Source organism: Cyclopterus lumpus, chromosome 5, assembly GCF_009769545.1.
Source record: "Cyclopterus lumpus isolate fCycLum1 chromosome 5, fCycLum1.pri, whole genome shotgun sequence".
NCBI lineage: Eukaryota > Metazoa > Chordata > Actinopteri > Perciformes > Cyclopteridae > Cyclopterus > Cyclopterus lumpus.
Genome location: NC_046970.1, coordinates 16,919,222 through 16,939,255, shown reverse-complemented (window position 1 = coordinate 16,939,255; position 20,034 = coordinate 16,919,222). Strand labels below are relative to the sequence as shown.

Sequence of the window (20,034 nt, the reverse complement as noted above, 5' to 3'; positions counted from 1 at the left end):
TTATATTGTAGAATATATCTTGCTGGTATATTTTTGTTTGGGAAACAAAAATTAAAATGGCAGTCGTTTGCTGCAATAATTGGTCCTCAGGAACACTGTATATCTGTGTGGTAAGTATGTGTATGGTTATAGTTGGATGTGTGACCTGACAGCTATTCCTTTGGATAATTCTCAAGTATGTCATGTTTTTACTTGGTTTCTCATATTCTTGTTTATCCGACGTTGGCAGTTAATTCAAGGTGTAAATTGATAGAAATTATTTTGTATTCTCCTAAAATAATGTCCGTCTTGAAAATTATTTTTAATAACACTCATTCAGCCCAGTGTTTCTTGCAGCACTTTAAAAACAAACTGTCAAAAATGTCTAGCTGGATCGGTAAGATTGGCTCAATTCAACGGTGAATAACGGAATGTATTCAGACACTTTGCAGACACTGGTATCTTGCACCAAATTGGTGCAAAGCAATCATCTAATCTCAAATGCTACTTTTACAGCCCAGACGTCTCTAAATTGGTTGTTTCCGTTAAGCAATTTGACACATTAACATGACACATGAACCAGCTTTTATATATGTCAAAATGCATGATGATAACTCAATTCCTCAAATAAGTTGAATGCAGCAGCTTTTTGTTTTTGTCTGCGTTAAGTGGATGTGTGCAAAGATGTTTCATGTGTCGATCTTCTTTCAGGAGCCATACCATAATAACTTAACTGAACAACTTTTCATCTGAGGACAAAGTCATCTTTTGTTTCTGTGCGTTGATATATTTGGCAGGTTTGTACCAATGGAAAGCTTCTTATTTTTAGTTAATATTTTCCAGTGCTCATCCCACTGACTCACTCTTGACCATATCCAGTTGTACCACAAGCAGTGCTTGAACGCTTGTAGCATGTTATGGGAAAGTAAATTGAACAATATGATTTGAAACTAATTTAATTTCCATGTGGAATCTTCATGTTTGCCTTTTCAGCATCAAGATTATGTATTTAAGGATGAACAAAGACAAAAATCCCGAATGACCTCAAGTAAAACATTGCTGTAATTGACATAATAATAATAATAATAAAAAGTTTTTCAAATTGTGTTTAAGCTTTTATTGTTTTTGCTTACAGGGTTTTCAATTATACAAGCTCTGCGAGATGTGAGTAACACAGGAAATTGAATGCGTGGAATTTGTCTTGATCCAGTTCCATTTCCACAAATTTCATTTCCTACTTTATAGAAAAGTGCATTATAGAAAGGGAGTTTTCATGATGTAATATCAATGTATTTCTACATTATGGTTTACTGCTTATGTAAAAATCAATTACTTTGTGGATGTCGACAGAGAAAATGATTAACTGCACTCTTTTAAAGGTATTTCATTCACTGGGACCTTTTCTCATTTTATTTCTTTATTTTAATATAATAGGTGTTTCGGCGGCTGTAATAAAGTTGGCCAAATTACATTTGCTGATTGCCTTCTCCACTTGCAGCCTGTCGGGGACCTGTATAGGATTATGAAAAAGACCTTTAGGTTCAGCTTTATTTGAATAAGATCGAGGGCGGTGCTTCACATAAATCAGATTTAAGTTGCTGCCTCTACTCCGCAGGTCAGCGAGCTGCTACTGGAGGGCCACGGCCATCGTCAGCCTGCTCGTTGCTGTGAGATCCGTTTCTATTTTGGGAGCAGTGCACTTGTCAGGTTGATATGTGAGTCCTACAGTACCTTACATTCTCACCTCTGCTGTGCACCTTCACCTTGAAGAGGGAAACGGGCGCAAGTGGTGCAAGAGGAGTTGGTTACTCACAGATACTTGATTTTTCTTTAAATGGGCGCTTTTTGTGTCTGTTGAACTTTAAACATGTAAAATGTTTTCTGTAAATTTGAGCCTGGTTATTATCCTTCTTAGCATGTATTGCTTAAGCACCACTTTGTAACTGTCTGTTATTACTTTATTATTGGTGCCCAACTCTCTGAAGGAGGCAAGAGTCAACCCTCTCCTGAAGAAACCCACTCTCGACCCATCTGAAGTCAACAACTACAGACCTGTCTCTCTCCTTCCCTTCCTCTCCAAAACTCTAGAGCGAGCTATCTTTAACCAAGTCTCCTCCTTTCTTTACTGTAACAACCTTCTAGACCCCCACCAGTCTGGATTCAAGACAGGCCACTCAACAGAGACTGCCCTCCTTGCTGTCTCTGAGCAGCTTCACACTGCTAGAGCAGCCTCTCTCTCCTCTGTCCTCATCCTTCTAGACCTTTCCGCTGCCTTTGACACAGTGAACCACCAGATCCTCTTGTCCTCCCTCCAGGACCTGGGTATCTCAGGCACCGCGCTCTCACTCTTCTCATCCTACCTCACCGACCGCTCTTACCGGGTAACCTGGAGAGGATCTGTGTCTGAGCCTTGTCCTCTGACTACTGGGGTCCCTCAGGGTTCAGTCCTTGGTCCTCTTCTGTTCTCTCTGTACACCAACTCTCTTGGCTCTGTCATTCGCTCGCATGGCTTCTCCTACCACAGCTATGCTGACGACACCCAACTGATCCTCTCGTTTCCCCAATCTGAAACACGGGTAGCAGCACGAATCTCTGCCTGTCTGACCGACATCTCTCAGTGGATGTCCGCACACCACCTGAAAATTAACCCGGACAAGACTGAACTTCTCCTCCTTCCAGGAATAGGCTCTCCCACCCACGACCTAACTATTAACTTCAACAACTCAGTGCTGGTTCCGACTCCGACTGCCAGGAACCTCGGAGTGACGCTCGACAGTCAACTCTCCCTGACTGCCAACATTGCCGCAATAACACGCTCCTGTAGGTACATGCTGTACAACATCAGGAGAATACGACCCCTTCTCACTCAGAAGGCGGCACAGGTTCTGGTCCAGGCTCTGGTCATCTCACGGCTGGACTATTGCAACTCCCTCTTGGCAGGTCTACCTGCTAATGCCATTCGACCTCCTACAGCTCATCCAGAATGCAGCTGCTCGACTGGTCTTCAACCGACCGAAATTTACCCACACTACTCCGCTCCTCCGCGACCTTCACTGGTTACCGGTGGCCGCCCGCATCCGCTTCAAAACATTGGTACTTGCGTACCGTGCTGCGAACAGATCAGGTCCAGTCTACATCCAGGACATGGTCAAACCGTACACCCCAGCTCGTTCACTTCGCTCGGCTTCTGCCAATCTGCTTGTAGCTCCTTCACTTCGAGCTAAATCACGACTGTTTGCTGTGCTGGCTCCTCATTGGTGGAACGAGCTTCCCATTGACATCAGGACAGCAGAAAGTCTCTACATCTTCCGGCGCAAACTAAAAACACATCTCTTTCGACTATACCTTGAATAGGTAGCACTTAAATGCCGTAGTAGCACTTAAATGTCCCTTACCGATAGCACTTTAGTAGCACTTAAATGGCACTTACGGATAGTACTTTGTAGTTTAACTTTATTGAAGAAATTGTACTTGCTTGATTCTTGTTGTTCTGAGTTTGGACTCACGGTTTAATGCACTTATTGTAAGTCGCTTTGGATAAAAGCGTCAGCTAAATGACATGTAATGTAATGTAATGTAATGTGCTGTGTTGTGCACACAATCATTAAGTATCTCTAATATACCATTGCCTCCTTTTTGGTGCTCTATGCAGTCGCACAGTTCATGTTTTTTTTATTAAGAGACGAAGCGCAACAAAACTGTTACTAACCGCACAAAAAGCTAAATATACTATAAATATATTTAAATTTAATCAAACCTATAAAGCTAATTTAGGTCTCCCAACACAAGAAAATAACTGGTAAATAATCCAAATACCAAACCAGCTACAAAGCAAGTACATGATTATGTGGAAAACAATGTCTCTTAGGATAAGTGTTAGCAGCAAAGGTATTAAAAATAAAGTCCACACTTCTCAGTCACAGTAAACTTCTTCCAACATTCAAGATCTTTTTTTGGTATAATTCATGCTTGAAATAAATCCAAATAAAGTAACGCATGAGAAATTGATTAATATTCATGAGTTGCAGTCTAGCAGCTTTAGAAATATTACCCTTTTCCTCACGTAATAATAAAGTTAATAAAACTGTTTGTCATTAGAGCATTGCAAGTAAAACAGTGGTGTATTAACATAGATAGGATACCAAAACACCTCAGAATCACTGATGGCACATTTGTCACCAAGGTCTCATCTGGTATATGTGCTTCTGCTGAGATTATTTTGGTCCAGACCCCATCCATCACGCTCACGTACTTTAATGAGCTATGAAGCCCACCGGACAGACGGTGTGGAGCAGAAATGTGCCTCTGGCTTTGGGAACAAACTTAGAGAACTGGGACATCTTGTGACTGGATCTTCACATGAGGTTATCATGTTGATGGATGGGGTTATGAATGAAATCCAATCTGTATGTTGGATGTGATCCACAGGCTGGATTTTCCTTTATTCAGAGGGATGGGGTGACATGTTTATTTGCCCCAGTGCCATCATGGTATAGTTTATGACTGGATGTGGTTTATGACTGTTCAGCTGTGTGGAAGGGTGGGCTCTTGGAAGAGTGCTGCACCATACTCATGCTGTCAGGGTGAAATATCGCCACACTTTCTCTTGATTGTTGTGTACGGGGGCTTCAGCCCTATTCATAACAATGTAATTCCATGCAGCTCTGTGCCTGGCTTCACGAAATAAACTACGATACCCCAAAGAGGCAGCTTTAATGCGTAGAAGAGCACCGAGGCTGCTTCAGGGGCTCGGTGCTCAATTACCACGTTCAGAAGGTTCAGGACGAGCATCCTTTTGTGGAAATAGACTCAAAGTAGGGCCGGTATGCACTAATATTGTTCCACATAACTTGATATTATGAATGTAACGTAATGGAGTGTATTGGAGATTTTTATTATAACAAGATGTCAATGATGAGTGAAAACCTTAGTTGTCTACACATTTTTAGATAAACAGGATTATTTAACTGGAAACTACTACTATTTCATCCACCTCTTAAAGAGTTACTTAACAGTCCTCTCTGTTTGATCGTTTCAAGTCGGTTTCACCTCTGAACACACCCGGCATCACTGTTAGGCGTGGTGGTGGTGTTCCGTCGGCCACGTGCTGAACCTGTAACCACACCCAATGGTGATGTCACCAGGCCCTGAAGTACACGTATCCTGCACTGCAGCAAGGTGGAAAGCAAAGACAGGATTGTCAGGGGGGGGGGGGGGGGGGGTGAGGTTACTCTTTCAGTTAAATAAAGCCATACAAAACAGTGCTAACATACTGATGTTAATATAATGTTTATCATATTAATTTGTATGTAATTATATTCCATTGAGCTGGTATCCCACAGGATATTAAGCCTTGGTATAATATTATGATTTGTTGTTAATTATTTTCATCATTTTTTGATCTCTGCTGTTGATTCTGCTTGGGTCTGAATAGCATCTTGAGCTAGTGTTTTCCTTTTCTTACAACAAAAGATCTGGTTGAATATAAAGAATCTGGATCAGACTGGACCGCTGGTTTTAAACCATACTGGGATTTGTCTTCGAGTGACTGATAGCCGGCCAGTGAGTGGGAGGCAATGACAGCTGCTCATACATGACAATATACGGCCTCCAAAAAAAACCCCACTCTGCCTCTACTTCCTGTTCAAAGAGAATGGCATTAAAGCTGATGAAGGCGGAGAGGAGGTTTATTCTGTGGGGCATTAGTCTCTACACTTGAAAGTGAAGTTGTGTCTCAAGTCTTCTTGTTTGTAAACATGTCTGCATTCAGTTTGACCTCAGTATTCCTCAGATGTTAGTTGTGTGTTTATGCTGTCTGTTACTGCTACTGAACATGCTCTGAAGCAAACATTAATTTCATAGCCATTTGTTTTTCATGTCTCGCAGTTCTTTTTCTCACCTGCAGAACCACCTGCTTAAAATCAGCCCACCACCCGAGCCTTCCTCCGAGCTCCCACTGTGGTCCGGCGAGGGTCCTGCCATTTCCTTTCAAAACAGGAGGATGTGATGCGGGGATGTGAGTGCTGCGGTCAGGTCCCCGGTGTGCTCGCCTTGCGCAGCAGTTGTGTGAGAGATGGCTCCGTGACAATGGGCTTCCTGGCAAAGGTTTTTTTCTTTCTTGTTGCTCCGGAGGAAATCGGTTGTTTAACGCAGGTTTACACGCTTCAGAAAGGTTAGACAGTGCGGGGGTGAATAATATGTTGGAACGCCGAGTTTTGTCTGTGGTAGAGGTCTCCTTGCCAACAGTGAGTCCAATATATGTGCCTCTGAGGCCTGAGACGGTATTTTAAGACCTTGTAATGTGGGCTCATTTGATCTTTTTTATGCATGCCAGAACATCTCATATTTCACTGCTTCACTGTGGCTGTTGCTACGAGGCAACTAGGAGAGTTATTTTTCAGTTGAGTATGAGCTAATTTTATTTTTATACTCAGCAGTTTTCTACAATTCCTTTTCAAGTTGAAGCCTCTGGAAACCACCAGCTGTACCAGCCCTACTTTTCACTTTTTATTCAACCACTACACTTTCTCATCCTCTTTTTTTTCCTCAGCGCTGGGGGAAGATGAAGCACTCGAGTTTGCTAGAGTCTGTTTCCCAGCAGCGGCCCGAGCTTTAAGATGGATCGAGGGGATTTGCATGGGGTTGGGTGTTAGAGAGTAAGAGGTGTGTGTGTGTGTGTGTGTGAGAGAGAGCGAGAGAGAGAGAGAGAGATATAGAGATATGTTGCCGTTGAGGCACAGCAAATGAGGGCTGTAGAGAGGAGAGGGAGGAGGGAGAGGGAGGAGGGAGAGAAAAGGGGGCATCGTCACACAGATCAGAAGACGACAGTCCCATCCTGTGCCCAGAGGACAATCGCTGCCGTCTCCTCACACTAGTGACGAGGGAGGATTGACTTCTACCTGCCGTAGACGCAGTGCTCACCCCTCGCCTCCCCTCTTCTTTGCTCTTCCCTTCAACCCAGCTTGTCTGGAGCCGCAGAGGACTGTCAGCCTGTACAGACGAAGCACAAGATCAGAGTGCTGGCAGAGAAACTGTGCCTACAGCGCTGCTACCTGCTCTACCACGCTCACACACGCACAGCAAAATGCTTTCACAGGCACACATTCAGAGAACTTTCTCTTGCGCGCACACACTTACATGCTGACAAGCAGGCAGGCAGGCACACCCCCTTCCATTATCTGTGCAGCGAGCAATTCTGCTCATATTGGTGTGAGCAGCGAGGGGCTGTACTTCGCTCCTCAGCAGCAGCAGCAGCAGCAACAGCAGTAGGACGGGTCCAGAGGCGAGTCATCACCAGAGATCACACACCAGCTTCTACAACTGAAGGCAAGGGCACTCCCCCCCCCCTTCCCACGTGCCTTTTTCTCCTTCTTCCTTTTTCTCTTTTTGCCTCTCTCCACCTTTGTATCTTGATGTGACGCAGTGTTGCTGACCTTCCCTCATCCCCCTCCTCTCTCTTTCTCCTCAGCGTGTGCCAGTGGGACAGCCATGGAGGACACCCTCACCTGCAGCCATGCCACCTTCTCCCAGGTGTTTGGACGCCAGGGACAGCTCATGCAAGCCAGTGAGTAACCACAATTACACCTTCTGACAAATCATTAGCCGGCTGCATGTCTCACATTGTCGGCGTAACTGAGCTCCACCATCTGCATTTCTTCCCGATCCCATCCTCTATCTGATTGTGATTTCAATTGAGCTGATGCTTAGAGGTTTAAGGTACAAAAGATGACAACATCATGGCTTAAATCTCCCTGGACTGCTGCTGTGACCGAGCATGGAGCTTTTTGGAATAAAAATAAAAACTGGGTTATTTTTGGGACGGATGTCAGAGATGTGCGTGCTTGTGTAAAGGGCAAGAAAAAAATGATCACTTAAATTGTGGTTGATGTTTCTGTTAGCTCAGCAAGTTGCCGTTAGGGGACCTACAAAAGCCTGTATTTTTTAGACAATATACAGGTTGAACTTGGGGCTGTGGCTCAGCTGTGCTGGGGGTCGCATTTAGGAAGATAAATCAGAAAAAGGCTTTTTTGTGGATTAGTTTGTGTTTTGTTAACAGAGCAGATAGTTAATAAAGAACATTTCTGCACGTCACAGCTGCCGATATGTCTTACTGTCAGGTGTAAAACCAATAAGACAGACTGAAATGTATTTATAATGTAGTGCACAGTATTAGTGAGGTTGAATCTGACTACCACAGATGCTCTCAGAGCTTAGACTGATAGTTGAATTATTGAAAACTGAATCTATCCAGATTTTCAGCGGCACAGTAACATTGTACACAACCTTGGATTGCTGGAAATAAAGCATACTTCCAGTGATATCTTATTACGTAATTCACACGGTCAGAATACATATTTCCTTCGGGATGAAGAAAGACCGGAGATTGACTTGCCTCCAGAATGAAAGTGTCTGCTGCATCCTCCCTCATCTGGCCTGGTATCTCTCCTCATGGAGTCGTGCTGTGAGTACTTAGTCAGTGCCTTTGATGCCGCCGCTCGGCCATAAATGTAAAGTGATTCTTCACGTAGTGTTATGATGGATAATGAGGAGAGCCCAGGGCAGACATCAAAATAAAACTGCCTTTAGAGCTGCATCCCATACATTGACTTTGCCACATCAGTTTTAAATTCCTGTGTTTCCCTCCATTTCCACCTGGAGAGACGTGAGTGTGTGTGAGTGGAGTTTCAAAGTGAGTGTCATTAACAACAACACAGCTAAGACAGCACTTTGTGTAGCTAATAATGGAAACACTGCAGCTGGGAAATTCATGCTCCTTAACATGTGTTTCTTAATGGCCTGTGTTGCAGGGTTTCATCTGTTGGGATTTATTTTGCCTGTTTGATACGTGGAGGTATTTGAGAAGATAAACCTGAGAATCTGGTGCAGTAGATAGCGGTTGTCTTTGCTGATGTTGCTATTTGTGCAAGAGCACCCGTCTTTGTAAATAATGCACTTTGAATGTACCTGTGGGCTTAATGCTGTGTTGATAAGTCCATATTGCTGTTTAAAGGGTTTTGGACCTGATGAATATTCTGCTTCATACAGGCAGAATACTGGAAACATCTGTACTAGTGGTTTTGGAGCAGCACTGACCTGCTGGGTTTATCTCTGGTTTGATATTTTTATGGCGAGCAGAGAGGTCGACCCTCTCAGGAGTTATGTAAGAATGATATGTACACAAACACTGAACAAGTCAATTTACACTGTAAGTACTTAAATGCATTCTGAATTTCTCACATGCACATGGCCTACGTTAAATGCCATGCATGCCTTTTTCACAGCACCGTGCTGTATGTGTGACTTGGGTCTGTTTATCTGGAGGGCACCACAGGACAAAAGGGAGGTAAAACAAGAAGAGGGTGTGGCAGTGCTGGAGATTCCTATCAGATTGCATTACGGCTGACAGCGGAGTCTAGCTTTCAAAATAAAAGCACAACAATTTTAGAAATGTGAAAATGTATCAAAGTACACTGGGGAATAATTAGATTATGAACAGCCTAAAGAGACACAACAAGTGTTAAATACAGTTTATACTCAGATGCCAATTTATAAAGGACACCTAGCTAAAAGTAAACCGTCTGATACAAAAGTCCTGCAAAAAATCCTCTCTTCACAAGAGTGATAATGTTCAGTCTTTGTTTCAGCTGTTTTAGAGATATGGTGGGCTTATTAATTTTCTTAATGACCCCCTCATATGTATCTATCGATCCCCAGGTTGGGTACCACAGATGTTTTATGATGACACACGTAAACACACAACTGATTTCTAAAAATGCTCTATCTGTTTTTCATCCAGCCCGTTGTGTCTACTTTATCATGAAAGCCCACATGAAAGTGGGATGTGATGTATGTATACGCTCTCTGCCTCATGCAAATTCTGTTTGATTGAGCCACAATGACCGGGTTAGTTGTCAGAATGAATTCACAAGCAAGAGGGAGAAATCTAACAGATATGCAAATCACAGTTCCAGTTAGTCTGCTGTTGGGTGTATTTGTGTATGTTGATGTATTGAGCTGAAATTATTCTAAGTGACTGACATCTTTTTTGCAGAATAAAATAGCAATCTTTTTGAAAAAGTTAAGTTATGATGAGAAAAACCAGAGCGGTTAGTTTGTGCACGCTGTGTGGATGCGTTGCAGGATTTGCAGCCATTCGTCCTCCCTCTGTGCAGAGAAGTATAAGTGCTTTGACTAATGCTTACATGGACAACACATGTTAAGCAAAACAATAGCAAGAGTGTCCTCTTGTCAAAACAGAATCTTTTCATTTGTGCATCTTTGCCACTACTATAATTTATCCCCAGGCAAACGGCAAGTGAAAACGCTGTTTCTGAGAACACCATGCATTATTCACTTTCTTTGTGTTCATCGCTGATTGAATTCACTCCTCTTTATCTTTGCTCGTAGTTTTACCAACACTTTGTCCTGATTCTTGCCCTCCTCTTTGTGGCAACAACATGTTCGTAATGGTTAACGGCTACGAGGAAAGAAGCCTCACAAATCCCGGCACGCTCAGACTCGGCTCCTTCTTGAGTTCAGTCACCTTTCTGCTCCACTGAGCCAAAGTGATGTGAGGCTCGGCGCAGTGTAAGTTTGTCCGCAGGGTAGTCCAGGAGGTCCACAGAGGCCTATAACTCTGAATATCTTCATTCTCCCTCTGCTGTCGAGCCATCCTCATGTCCCTACTCAGGGAGGTCAAGGTGCTGGCTTATGGCCAACGTTCTCGTCCCTATTAGACTCCCGGGCTGCTGGCCATCAAACCCAATAGTTATATAATCTATAGAGAGAGAGAGTCTCTTTAAATGGCTTTTTTAATTGAGTTTATTTCATTGCAGGTGTGTACTGAATCTAATCCCAGAACAGTGAACATCCTTTTTGCCAGACATAAAGAACTTTGCTTCTCTTGGAAAAAGCCCAATCAGATATATTAAATATACAAATAATATCTGTGACCAGTGCTGAATTGGTCTAATACGTCCCTCACAATGGTTTATGCTGACTTAAATTATTGATCATATTGTCTCTGGGTATTCCCAGCAGCTCTGGAAATCATTCCTTCAGAGTAGATACAGGCCTAATTTAGATCCACATCTCTCTTCTAATCCCCATATTGAATTTAAGAACCCCAGTCGAGCTGAGAGGGGCGGACCTCGCTTGTCTGTCAGTCAGTACATCATGACTCGCAGCGACAGCCTCAGGCCAGTCAGACATATTCCATGAATCTATATAAGCTGCTGTAAATATATGTGTTCAGTTAAAGGGAAATAATGTTTTGGTGAAATAAATGTACAGCACTGAGCCACATTTGATTGAGTTATAATTACATGCATTTAAGTGCATTCGCTCCTCTAGTTGTTGATGGCAGGGGACCACATGTATCTTCATTAGCAGGCTTTGCCTTGGGGTGATCAATAAGCCGATGGGAGTTCACTGACTGCATTAGTTTGGTGGTTTCTCTCAGAATCGACGTGCCTGATCTTGGACTGGAGATCAACATCTTCTCCTTGAGTGACACTCGTCTCCTCCCTGACTGTAAATGCTGTATTAAGGAGATGTTGAGCTTCATGAACTGCTAGTTTCTGAGAGAATCACAAGACAGGTACTCGGCTAGAGTGGTGTGATACAGCATGTGCTGCATGGTGCACTCTGACTGTGGGTGTTATGGGATAACAAATCTAACACAGTGTGAAGGGGAGACTACAGAGAAGGGACTTTGTTAAATTTTGGTATTTAATTATCCAGCAGAAATAAACAACACACACATAGTTTTGCACAGAGCATTAAAACAGATGATGAATGTGAAACCGGGGTGACAGGAGACGTCAAGAAGCCATTGTTCTTAAGCCATGCCAGCAGCTCCGTGAGGCTGAACTAGCTGCTTTGAGTTAAATGCTAACGTCAGCATGCTAACATGCTTTCAATGACGGCCCTAACATACTGATGTTTAGCAGGTGTCTTATTTTCCTGTTTTCACCATCTTACTCTAAAGTGTTAGCATGCTCACATTTAGCACTCAACACAATGTACAGCTGAGACGGATGGGAACGATATTAGTTTGGCAGGTTTTGTATTTGTACATGATTGTACGTCAATCTATCCAGTAGTTGTTGAGAGGTTTCAGTCTGGACCAACATTGCCATATTGTGCGAAAGATTCATTAGACATTAAGAATGATATGCAATGACATTTTTCTTTTTTTCTTTAATCATAAAAATGTAGACAAGTAAATGATGCGCTCTCTATAACATGTAGGCTGGCATTTATCTGTATCTATGCACAAGGAATATGTGCTGTCTTCTGGTTTCAACTAGTGCTTCCAAGACGAAGAGGAATTAACTCTCTTGCACTGTATTTATTCAAGTGTTATATTTCTAAATAGGGGCAAGACACAATGCTTCACTTTCTTTTGCAAAACACATTTTGACCTGGGTGACCCTGTTCCACAAAAGGAAACAAAGTGTTTTATTCTAGCTCCTGGATTTATTGAAGACAAAGTTCTTTGCTTTCTCAGACGTTTCTTTCATTGCTGCGTTGTTCCAAAGGATTGTAATAATTTCTTGCACTTTGAACTGTTGTGCCTCCCTTTTCTCCTAATCTCCCTCTCTTTTCTTTCACTATCTCTGAAACACACACACACACACACACAAACACACACACATAGAAAAGTGAGGTTATTGCAAAATTTTAAGTCGATGCACATAAGCTGAATACTGTGCGCTCAGTGAACACATCTCCTGGATTTAATAGTCACTCATATCCACCAATTTAAAGCAGCTAAATGTGTCACTTCTCGATCTGCTGTGTACACTGAGCTGCTGGGAGAGTTCTAAAGGTATGAACAACAGCCGTTTTCACAGGTGGGGGGCTAATCCTGCTCGTCTTGGCGTCTTTATGATTACGAGTGTGTATTTGGCGGGTTTGTGTAATTGTGTAAATTAAGTAAGTGTGGCGTTAGTTTAAGTTTTCCTACCAGTGTGAAAACACACTTTATATTTCAATAAGGTTGACACTCTAGCTGCCCTGATGAAAGATGTTCTTAATGAAATCCTACACCTCGAGAGCAGCTTCCAGTGTGCTGTCCCCGCCGCGTTTTCTGCATCGCTGAACCGTCCACCTGAGTGTTTGCTGACTCTGCATATCTGCCTCTCCGTGCCCAGTACTGCTGGCCTCTTTTTTTCCACGTGCCCACAATAAACCTTTTAGTTACACTGTTCAGCCCTCTGCAGACACAAGCTGTGTTCATCTTCTACAATGCACCACAGAGCCGACGGAGACAGAGAGGGAGGAGGAGGAGCAGGGGGCAGAGGCTTGGGACACGATAACAGTAAACACAAATTGAAAACTTACACAGATTTATAGAAAATTAATTTCAAAGTCTAATCTGCAAAACTGTCACCTTGCTGCAGCTAACGGGAGCTACCTGAGCTAAAAAAATGCTACATCTTTGTTCTACAGCTCAGCGTGTACTATACTATTCCATTAGACATCCCACTTCTCATCCCTCACTGCACTACAGCACTGAGATGCAGGAAGCAGAAAGAAAGAATCTGCCATGCTCTGTATAAATTTGCATCAATAGTTAGTGCGAACGCTCCTGTGGTGATGAAATATAGCCTATTCTCCCGGGTGCTTCTCCTTAACATGCAGGGCACGCCGTGCACGGATGGGAGTGACGGTGCACACTGTGTGCACGTCAATGTTACAATGAAAGATCAAGACTTTCAGTTGGAAGTTCTTACGGGATATTTCTATGAATTACAGCGAAGAACGAGACACGCACATTTTACTTAAGCACATACAGTTCAGTGATGTTTTGACAGTGTAAAAGCTAATGAGAAGAGCTACATTTTTTGTGATTCAGATGTGCTTGCAGAGTGAGCAGCTTGACTGTGCATGATACCAATATGCACCACAAAGGGAGGAATATACTTAATTCTGAGAGTTTCTTTAGATGTGTTCAGAGTGTGCATGTAAGACAGGAGTTAAATTAATTCAAATGGCGACATCACTAAGGGCATTGAATCAACCGGAGCTCGTGATAAACGACTCTTCTTCAGAAAAGGCTCATTGTGAAACACCCTGAAGAGACTCCATCATTCTGTAGGAACGAATTTACAAGAACGTTGCGAAATGAGTTTGTACATCTGCAGATGAGTGTCTTGATGTCCATGTGTGTGTGACAACCAGCCAACCACCACCGTGTTATCAGGCTCAATGCCTGCTTTGTACTCGAGTCTGTCTTAATGCGGTATAGAGTCAATAGTTTGTCAAATTACATTACATGAGCTGCTAGTTTTTGTTTGAGGATTTGCTACTGACACCAAACTCTCCAGAGCCAACGCCTCACTGAGATCCAATGTCAAACATGTAATGCTCTTATAACTGTCTCTGGTGAATTCTACATAAGCCTGCAGCGCTGTGAGGATGCTTCTTTAAGCCTATTGATTACCTCTTGCTTCCCTTTCAGACTGATGCTAAGCATTCAGAGTCAATGTGTGAATGACCGACCATTCTCATTATAATCTATTAAAGCATTGCAGCACCTGTTGGGCACAGCATCACTGCTCCACATTCTTCACCTTTGCTCTTTTAGCCACCAGAATAAATGAGCAGGATACAAATATCCTCTCCTGACCAATCTAAACACACACTATAGTGCAAAAAATGACACCTCCCTCCCTCATTAGGACTGGCTAACTTTACCATAGTTTTTACATATTATGCTAACAAAGCCATCCGATACAGGCCACATTGAAAAAAATTATGATAAATATGACTAGTGGAGTAAGGCTTTACATATTGGCGTAGCAAATAAGGTAAATATTTCGTGGAAAGTGAATGTTTTAGTAATTAGGTATATCATTTAGCAAGTACATTTTTTATTTCTACAGAAATAATAGATAATTAACCAGGCGTCATCTGTTTCCAAATGGCCTGTGCATCAGTACAATAAAATCAAGCGCAGAAAACATAAATCATTAACATAACCTTGTAAATCGAGTCAAAAGAGGAATTGCGTCAACCTTTATTTATCACTATATAAAATACATTTATTAAATACTGCAACTAATGACTATTTAATTAGTTATTTTCAGACTAGTGGAAAGAATTTTTATTTTGTTAATTTGTGTCTGTAGATTTCAGAAAACATTGAAAAATGGGCTTCATAATCGTCTTCAAATCTCTTTCTTTTTGTGGACCAACATTGAGACACAGAAAAATGAATGTCTCCTAACATAACTGACTTCAAAGCTTGCTCCATGGATTTTTAGCATACATATTTCATGTTCTTATACCCTCTTGTGTGTGTTGTGGACAGAGCTGAGATCAGCGACCTTGAACACAGACTATATGTCAGAGGCAGAGGCTCCATCCTGGTTCACAACTGCATCCGACCAGCAATTATGTCAAGTGCTTTTTGCATCACAACTCTGATGTCATCCTGGTCTGAGCTGTCTTCCACAGACGTGTACTTGGAGAGACATGCTGGGCATCATTAAACAACGCTTAGCTCTCTCCTTTCCGACGTTTCCAGCGTTTGATGTGAGAGGTAAGTGGAAAAAACTCACGAAATATGGCGGCAACATTTTTCTCCCCACAGTAATAATGTCTAACTTGCTCAAATGTGGAGTTGATGTGCCTTTGAACTTGAGTTGTTTACCTGCACAGGAACGTGTTCATAAATGATAGTGGCTAAAACCTGCAGCCTGAACTCAGATTGGCTCATTTACTATTAGAAACCTGCCCTGAAATTGAATTTTGAGCATCAAAGTGGCTAATAATTCTAATGGATTCAGAACCGTCACCCCATATTGAAGTGAATTTGAAGTTCAGCTGTTTAATCCCCATCTGTCTCATTTGAAGTGTGTATGTTGTGTGCTACCTGCCGGTGTGCTCCGGTACAAAGATATGTTGCAGCTCTGACCCACTTGCATCCGCCCTGAAAGACAGGTACAGACACTCGCTCACAAACAGTCCTAATTGGCTGCAGCCTTGTCACCAGTGTCGCTTGTAGCCCCGGCTTTCAAAAAGGCACTCCGGCGTGCAGCCTCTGGATTTTGAAATGTCATGTTTGAGCTCACACAGGTCTGCTCTAACAAGCTGTGTTTACCCAAACTCTGGGAGATGACGAGAGGACCCATATTTCCTCTCTTTATCGCAGCTGATGCAGAGATTTCTTCTCTGCTGTCTGTCAGTTGTATCTTCAAAGTTTCATTTTCATGCTTTGTTGTTGCTGCTGAAAACAGCTATTAGCAATGCACCTTTGCTCTTGCGCCAGTTTGTGCTTTCTATGTCTCTACATATATGTCATATAACTCATATGTGCCTCTTATGACACTGTGACATCTTGAGATATTTGCAGAGCAGTTACATCAGACTTGAATTAAAATGAAGTGAGTCCTACATTGCACCGAAAAACAACAAACAATGATGTTAGAAGACCCAGGGGTGGATTTTATTCCCTTTCACTTATACACGGCTCTTAAAGGATTTCACTCCTTTCTGCGTTGCATTTACTTACTTCTGCTTCGAAAATTAATTAAGCTTTGACAATAGACTTATCACGGATGCACGGATTCATGACATGAATTAACCTATCACCCACAGAATCCATTTAAATAATTTGAGAAGTCAGTCTCTTGAACCCTGACCTTTTTGCAAGTGTAGACAGTTACCTGCCTATTTTTGCCATTACACACACCATTACACCTGATGTAAAGGAGAGCTGCTCCTTTTTGTAAATTAATTACCTGTGTGTGAGTGGAGACATTTTAGTCAGAGCCACAATCCTCTCCGAGTGGTTTCATTGAGTGTTGAAGTGGAGGCCTCAGGCAGATTATCAAAGGGCCATTGAAGGCTTTTATGTTCAGCCGGTGGTTCAGCGGCCCTCCTGAGATTTGTTTTTCTAAAGTCTTTGACTCAAAGGAAGAAAGAGAAACCTGGATTGCTCTGCGTGGATCTCTTTTTCTTCTCACTAGGTGGCACACGGATCAAAGACCATGTTTAAATAATACATCACTAACAGTGTTTTGGGGAGAACAGAATTGACTATTGTTAGAATTGATATTTTTTAGAGATCATTTTTATTTTGATTGTTAAAAATGCAATTTGTGGAGTTCTGTAATTGTAAAGTTAATATGAATGAAACGTTGACCATAATGAAATATTTAACACTCTTTTAAAAAGTGTGATTTTGCAATCACTTCTCTGCAATATCTTGATGACCTCACTTGGTGGAGGCAGTGGCAGATGTTTTGAAGGGTCGATATATTTGCCCGTCTATGTCACTGCTTCACTTCAGTGAGACAGTTAAGACACATTTACAGGTACATTTCTATTGCAGCATATATCAAAGCTACCAGCTGGTGGCAATGTTGCTGTGGGCAAAATGAATTCACTCCTGCAGTTCCTGCCTCCAAACCGGAGAGCTGGATGACAGAGTGAGACTCAGCTCTCTCCATCCCAATGGGTTTCAAAGGGCTTCGCCTCAGCTCACACATGAAAGGAAAACTTATATATTAGTATATTAGAGATTTTTCAAAGATGCCTTGGAAGATAATGTTACCGACTGATGAGGAGGAAACCTTCAAGGTTAATGTGCAGAGTGGAGAGTTTGATCTGTTTGCCCGTAGCTGATATTTTCAGATATGCAAATCACAAATTACATCATAACGATTTGTGATTGATGTGAGAAATAGTCTGTGCTCGTCTTCACTACATGGCCAAAAGAATGTGGATAACCCTGTCTGCATGCTTCCATACATAACCCTGTCAGGATTAGTACCACTCAGTCTGTGAAAACAGTTGTATGATATTAGCTGGAGAAGCTTAATTAAGGTTGAGAACATCTCCATTTTGGCTTGGACACCCACAAGAAAGATGACATCTGCCTTCATTACAAACTGGAGTTTAGTTTTTGAAGCTTGAACCATACGAGGGACTTAAAGTCACTACACTCTGCTTCTGGTGCTTCGATTATGAAAACTCTTTAACGTGCTTCTGACAAGTCCCACAACCTTATGGAAGTGCAATACGATGATATTTTAGACAAAAATGAGTGTCCGACTTTGTGGTAACACTTTTGGTGGATGCTTTGATGTTTCCACACAACAACATCATCATCTGTTTTTGTCAACTGCCAACAGTCTACTGCCAAACTGCAATCCGACGAAGCTACACAGTGTCTGTGGTGGTTTGAAAACCTTTTGTACTTCATTTGTCAGTTGTGTTGCCTTGAGTTGTTTTAATTCATATGCAAGTCTGTCTTGGAGTTAATTAGAATGCTCTCGAATTGTAAACTCAAACTAGATTCCTGTGTGTTTATATGTTAACAAACTTGAGGCAGGGAGGTTAATTAAATCCTTGATTTAGGCTGCAAAAAACGGTTTTGCAATGTATAAAAAACATGTGAGGAATGTATTCCCGCTCTGGTGTTATCATATTTAGATTTGGTGTTTCTTGGTGACACTTCGGTGCTGGAGGATCTGCAGGCAGAGCAGGTTTTCCACTGGGCGGCTCTCTAAGTCATAATTTTCTTACTTGGTACTTTGACAACATATTTACACAATGAGATTGTTTCTACATAATCATCATCATGTGGGTATATGACTAAGTGGTTCAGACAAATAATACTTCAGCTAGAACAGTATTATAATCAATTTACTGTAATGCAGCCTATGAAAGCAGGAATAGAATATAATATGAATATATTTCCCAGCTCTAGTTGACATGCATTTAAAAAAAAAAAAGAAAGTATTTTCATTCTGCAGATGCAGATAAGACAATGTCTTTAATACAAGATTTGACCAATACAACATCTGTGAACAGAAACATGGCTTTTATGATGGAGGTCACTTCCATACGGATAATGATTCACATATCCTGTCAAATTATGCAGATAAATGTACAATTTGAAGTATTCTAGAATATTTGTGTTGAGTAAACGATCAAGTGACTTTTCATGTATATTGTTGCTATGCTATTGACAGTCAGTCAGTCCCTCCCTTTGGTCGAGGCCGATTGCGAGAGACAAGTGATGAATTGACTTGACCAGTTTGATGATTCTCTGGCTAATGCAAAGCCTATTGTACATAAATCTGTATTCTGCTTGCTCACATTACATGCAGTAAAGCAGGGTACACAACACATGCTCAATAGGGGTGTGTGATATTCTTCTCAGCTGGTGTAACTGAGTTTATTGTCTGGATGCTGATCCACTCAGATACAGGTTAGTTTCTAAACAAGCCAAAACATGCTCGTTGCTTTGTGTGTGAATGTGAATAAAATGTGGATTCGAAGGACGCTGAAGAGACGCATGGCTGTCTGCCTCAGCTTGTCCCTGCCTTGTTGTTTTGGGCAGATTCTCTGATTTCTCCTAGCTTCAGTTCTGGGGGAACACAATAGCACAAAGACACCCAGAACCCATGTAGTTTGTTTTCCACAGAGATCAATCTCTCTAAATCCACTGTCACAATTATGCGCTACATGTTCACACATTCCCAGCTTTTCCCATAAAGGCAGACAAAGCTTGTCACACACAAAAGCTTCCATCTGCTCTGCATCCAAAATTAGTGGACACTAGCCAGAGGGAAAGGATCAAATGCAGTTTGTGGAAGCGTGACATTGTAGCGAAGGGTGGCGCACATGCTTTACATAGGGATAAAAATGATTTGCGGAACATGCAGTAACATGTTTGCAACGCTCAGTAGAGTAGTATTCCTTTGGGGGGAAGTGTCCAACGTTACAGACTGGTGTTGATGCTGTCAGATACAAAGAGGGATTCAAGTCATTATGGCAAACTTTGCTCAGCTATAATTGGTTGGTCCAAATCCCCGCGTAAGCTTTACAGTGAAATGAACGTTTGCGGTGCTGTTATACCCCTGTTAGTCAATACAGACTTTTTTGTCCCCAACAAGATTGTGTCGTGTATTTATCTGGCATCAGTGTAAATAAATTGTAGCCATGCTCTCTCCCTCTCTCTCTGTCTCTTGGGATTGCCTCAGAGTCTCACAGACTGCCCCATCCTTTCATCCGACTCTCTGTCTTTTGGGCTCG

The 20,034-nt window shown here is 42.1% G+C and overlaps 1 protein-coding gene across 4 annotated transcripts in view; it reads left to right on the top strand.

Annotated features, from left to right (window-relative positions):
- Positions 1-7,453: 7,453 nt before the first annotated feature.
- Positions 7,454-20,034, top strand: part of LOC117731395 (kazrin-like) — an 89,011-nt gene continuing 76,430 nt past the window's right edge. For 3 of the 4 annotated variants that reach the window (XM_034533726.1, XM_034533729.1, XM_034533728.1), the window contains exon 1: positions 7,454-7,543. In XM_034533726.1, the coding sequence (XP_034389617.1) occupies positions 7,468-7,543 (76 nt within the window). In that variant the 5' untranslated portion in view covers positions 7,454-7,467. Of the gene's footprint in view, positions 7,544-15,458; positions 15,530-20,034 lie in introns of those variants that run through there. The other variant, XM_034533727.1, reaches the window with a different exon arrangement.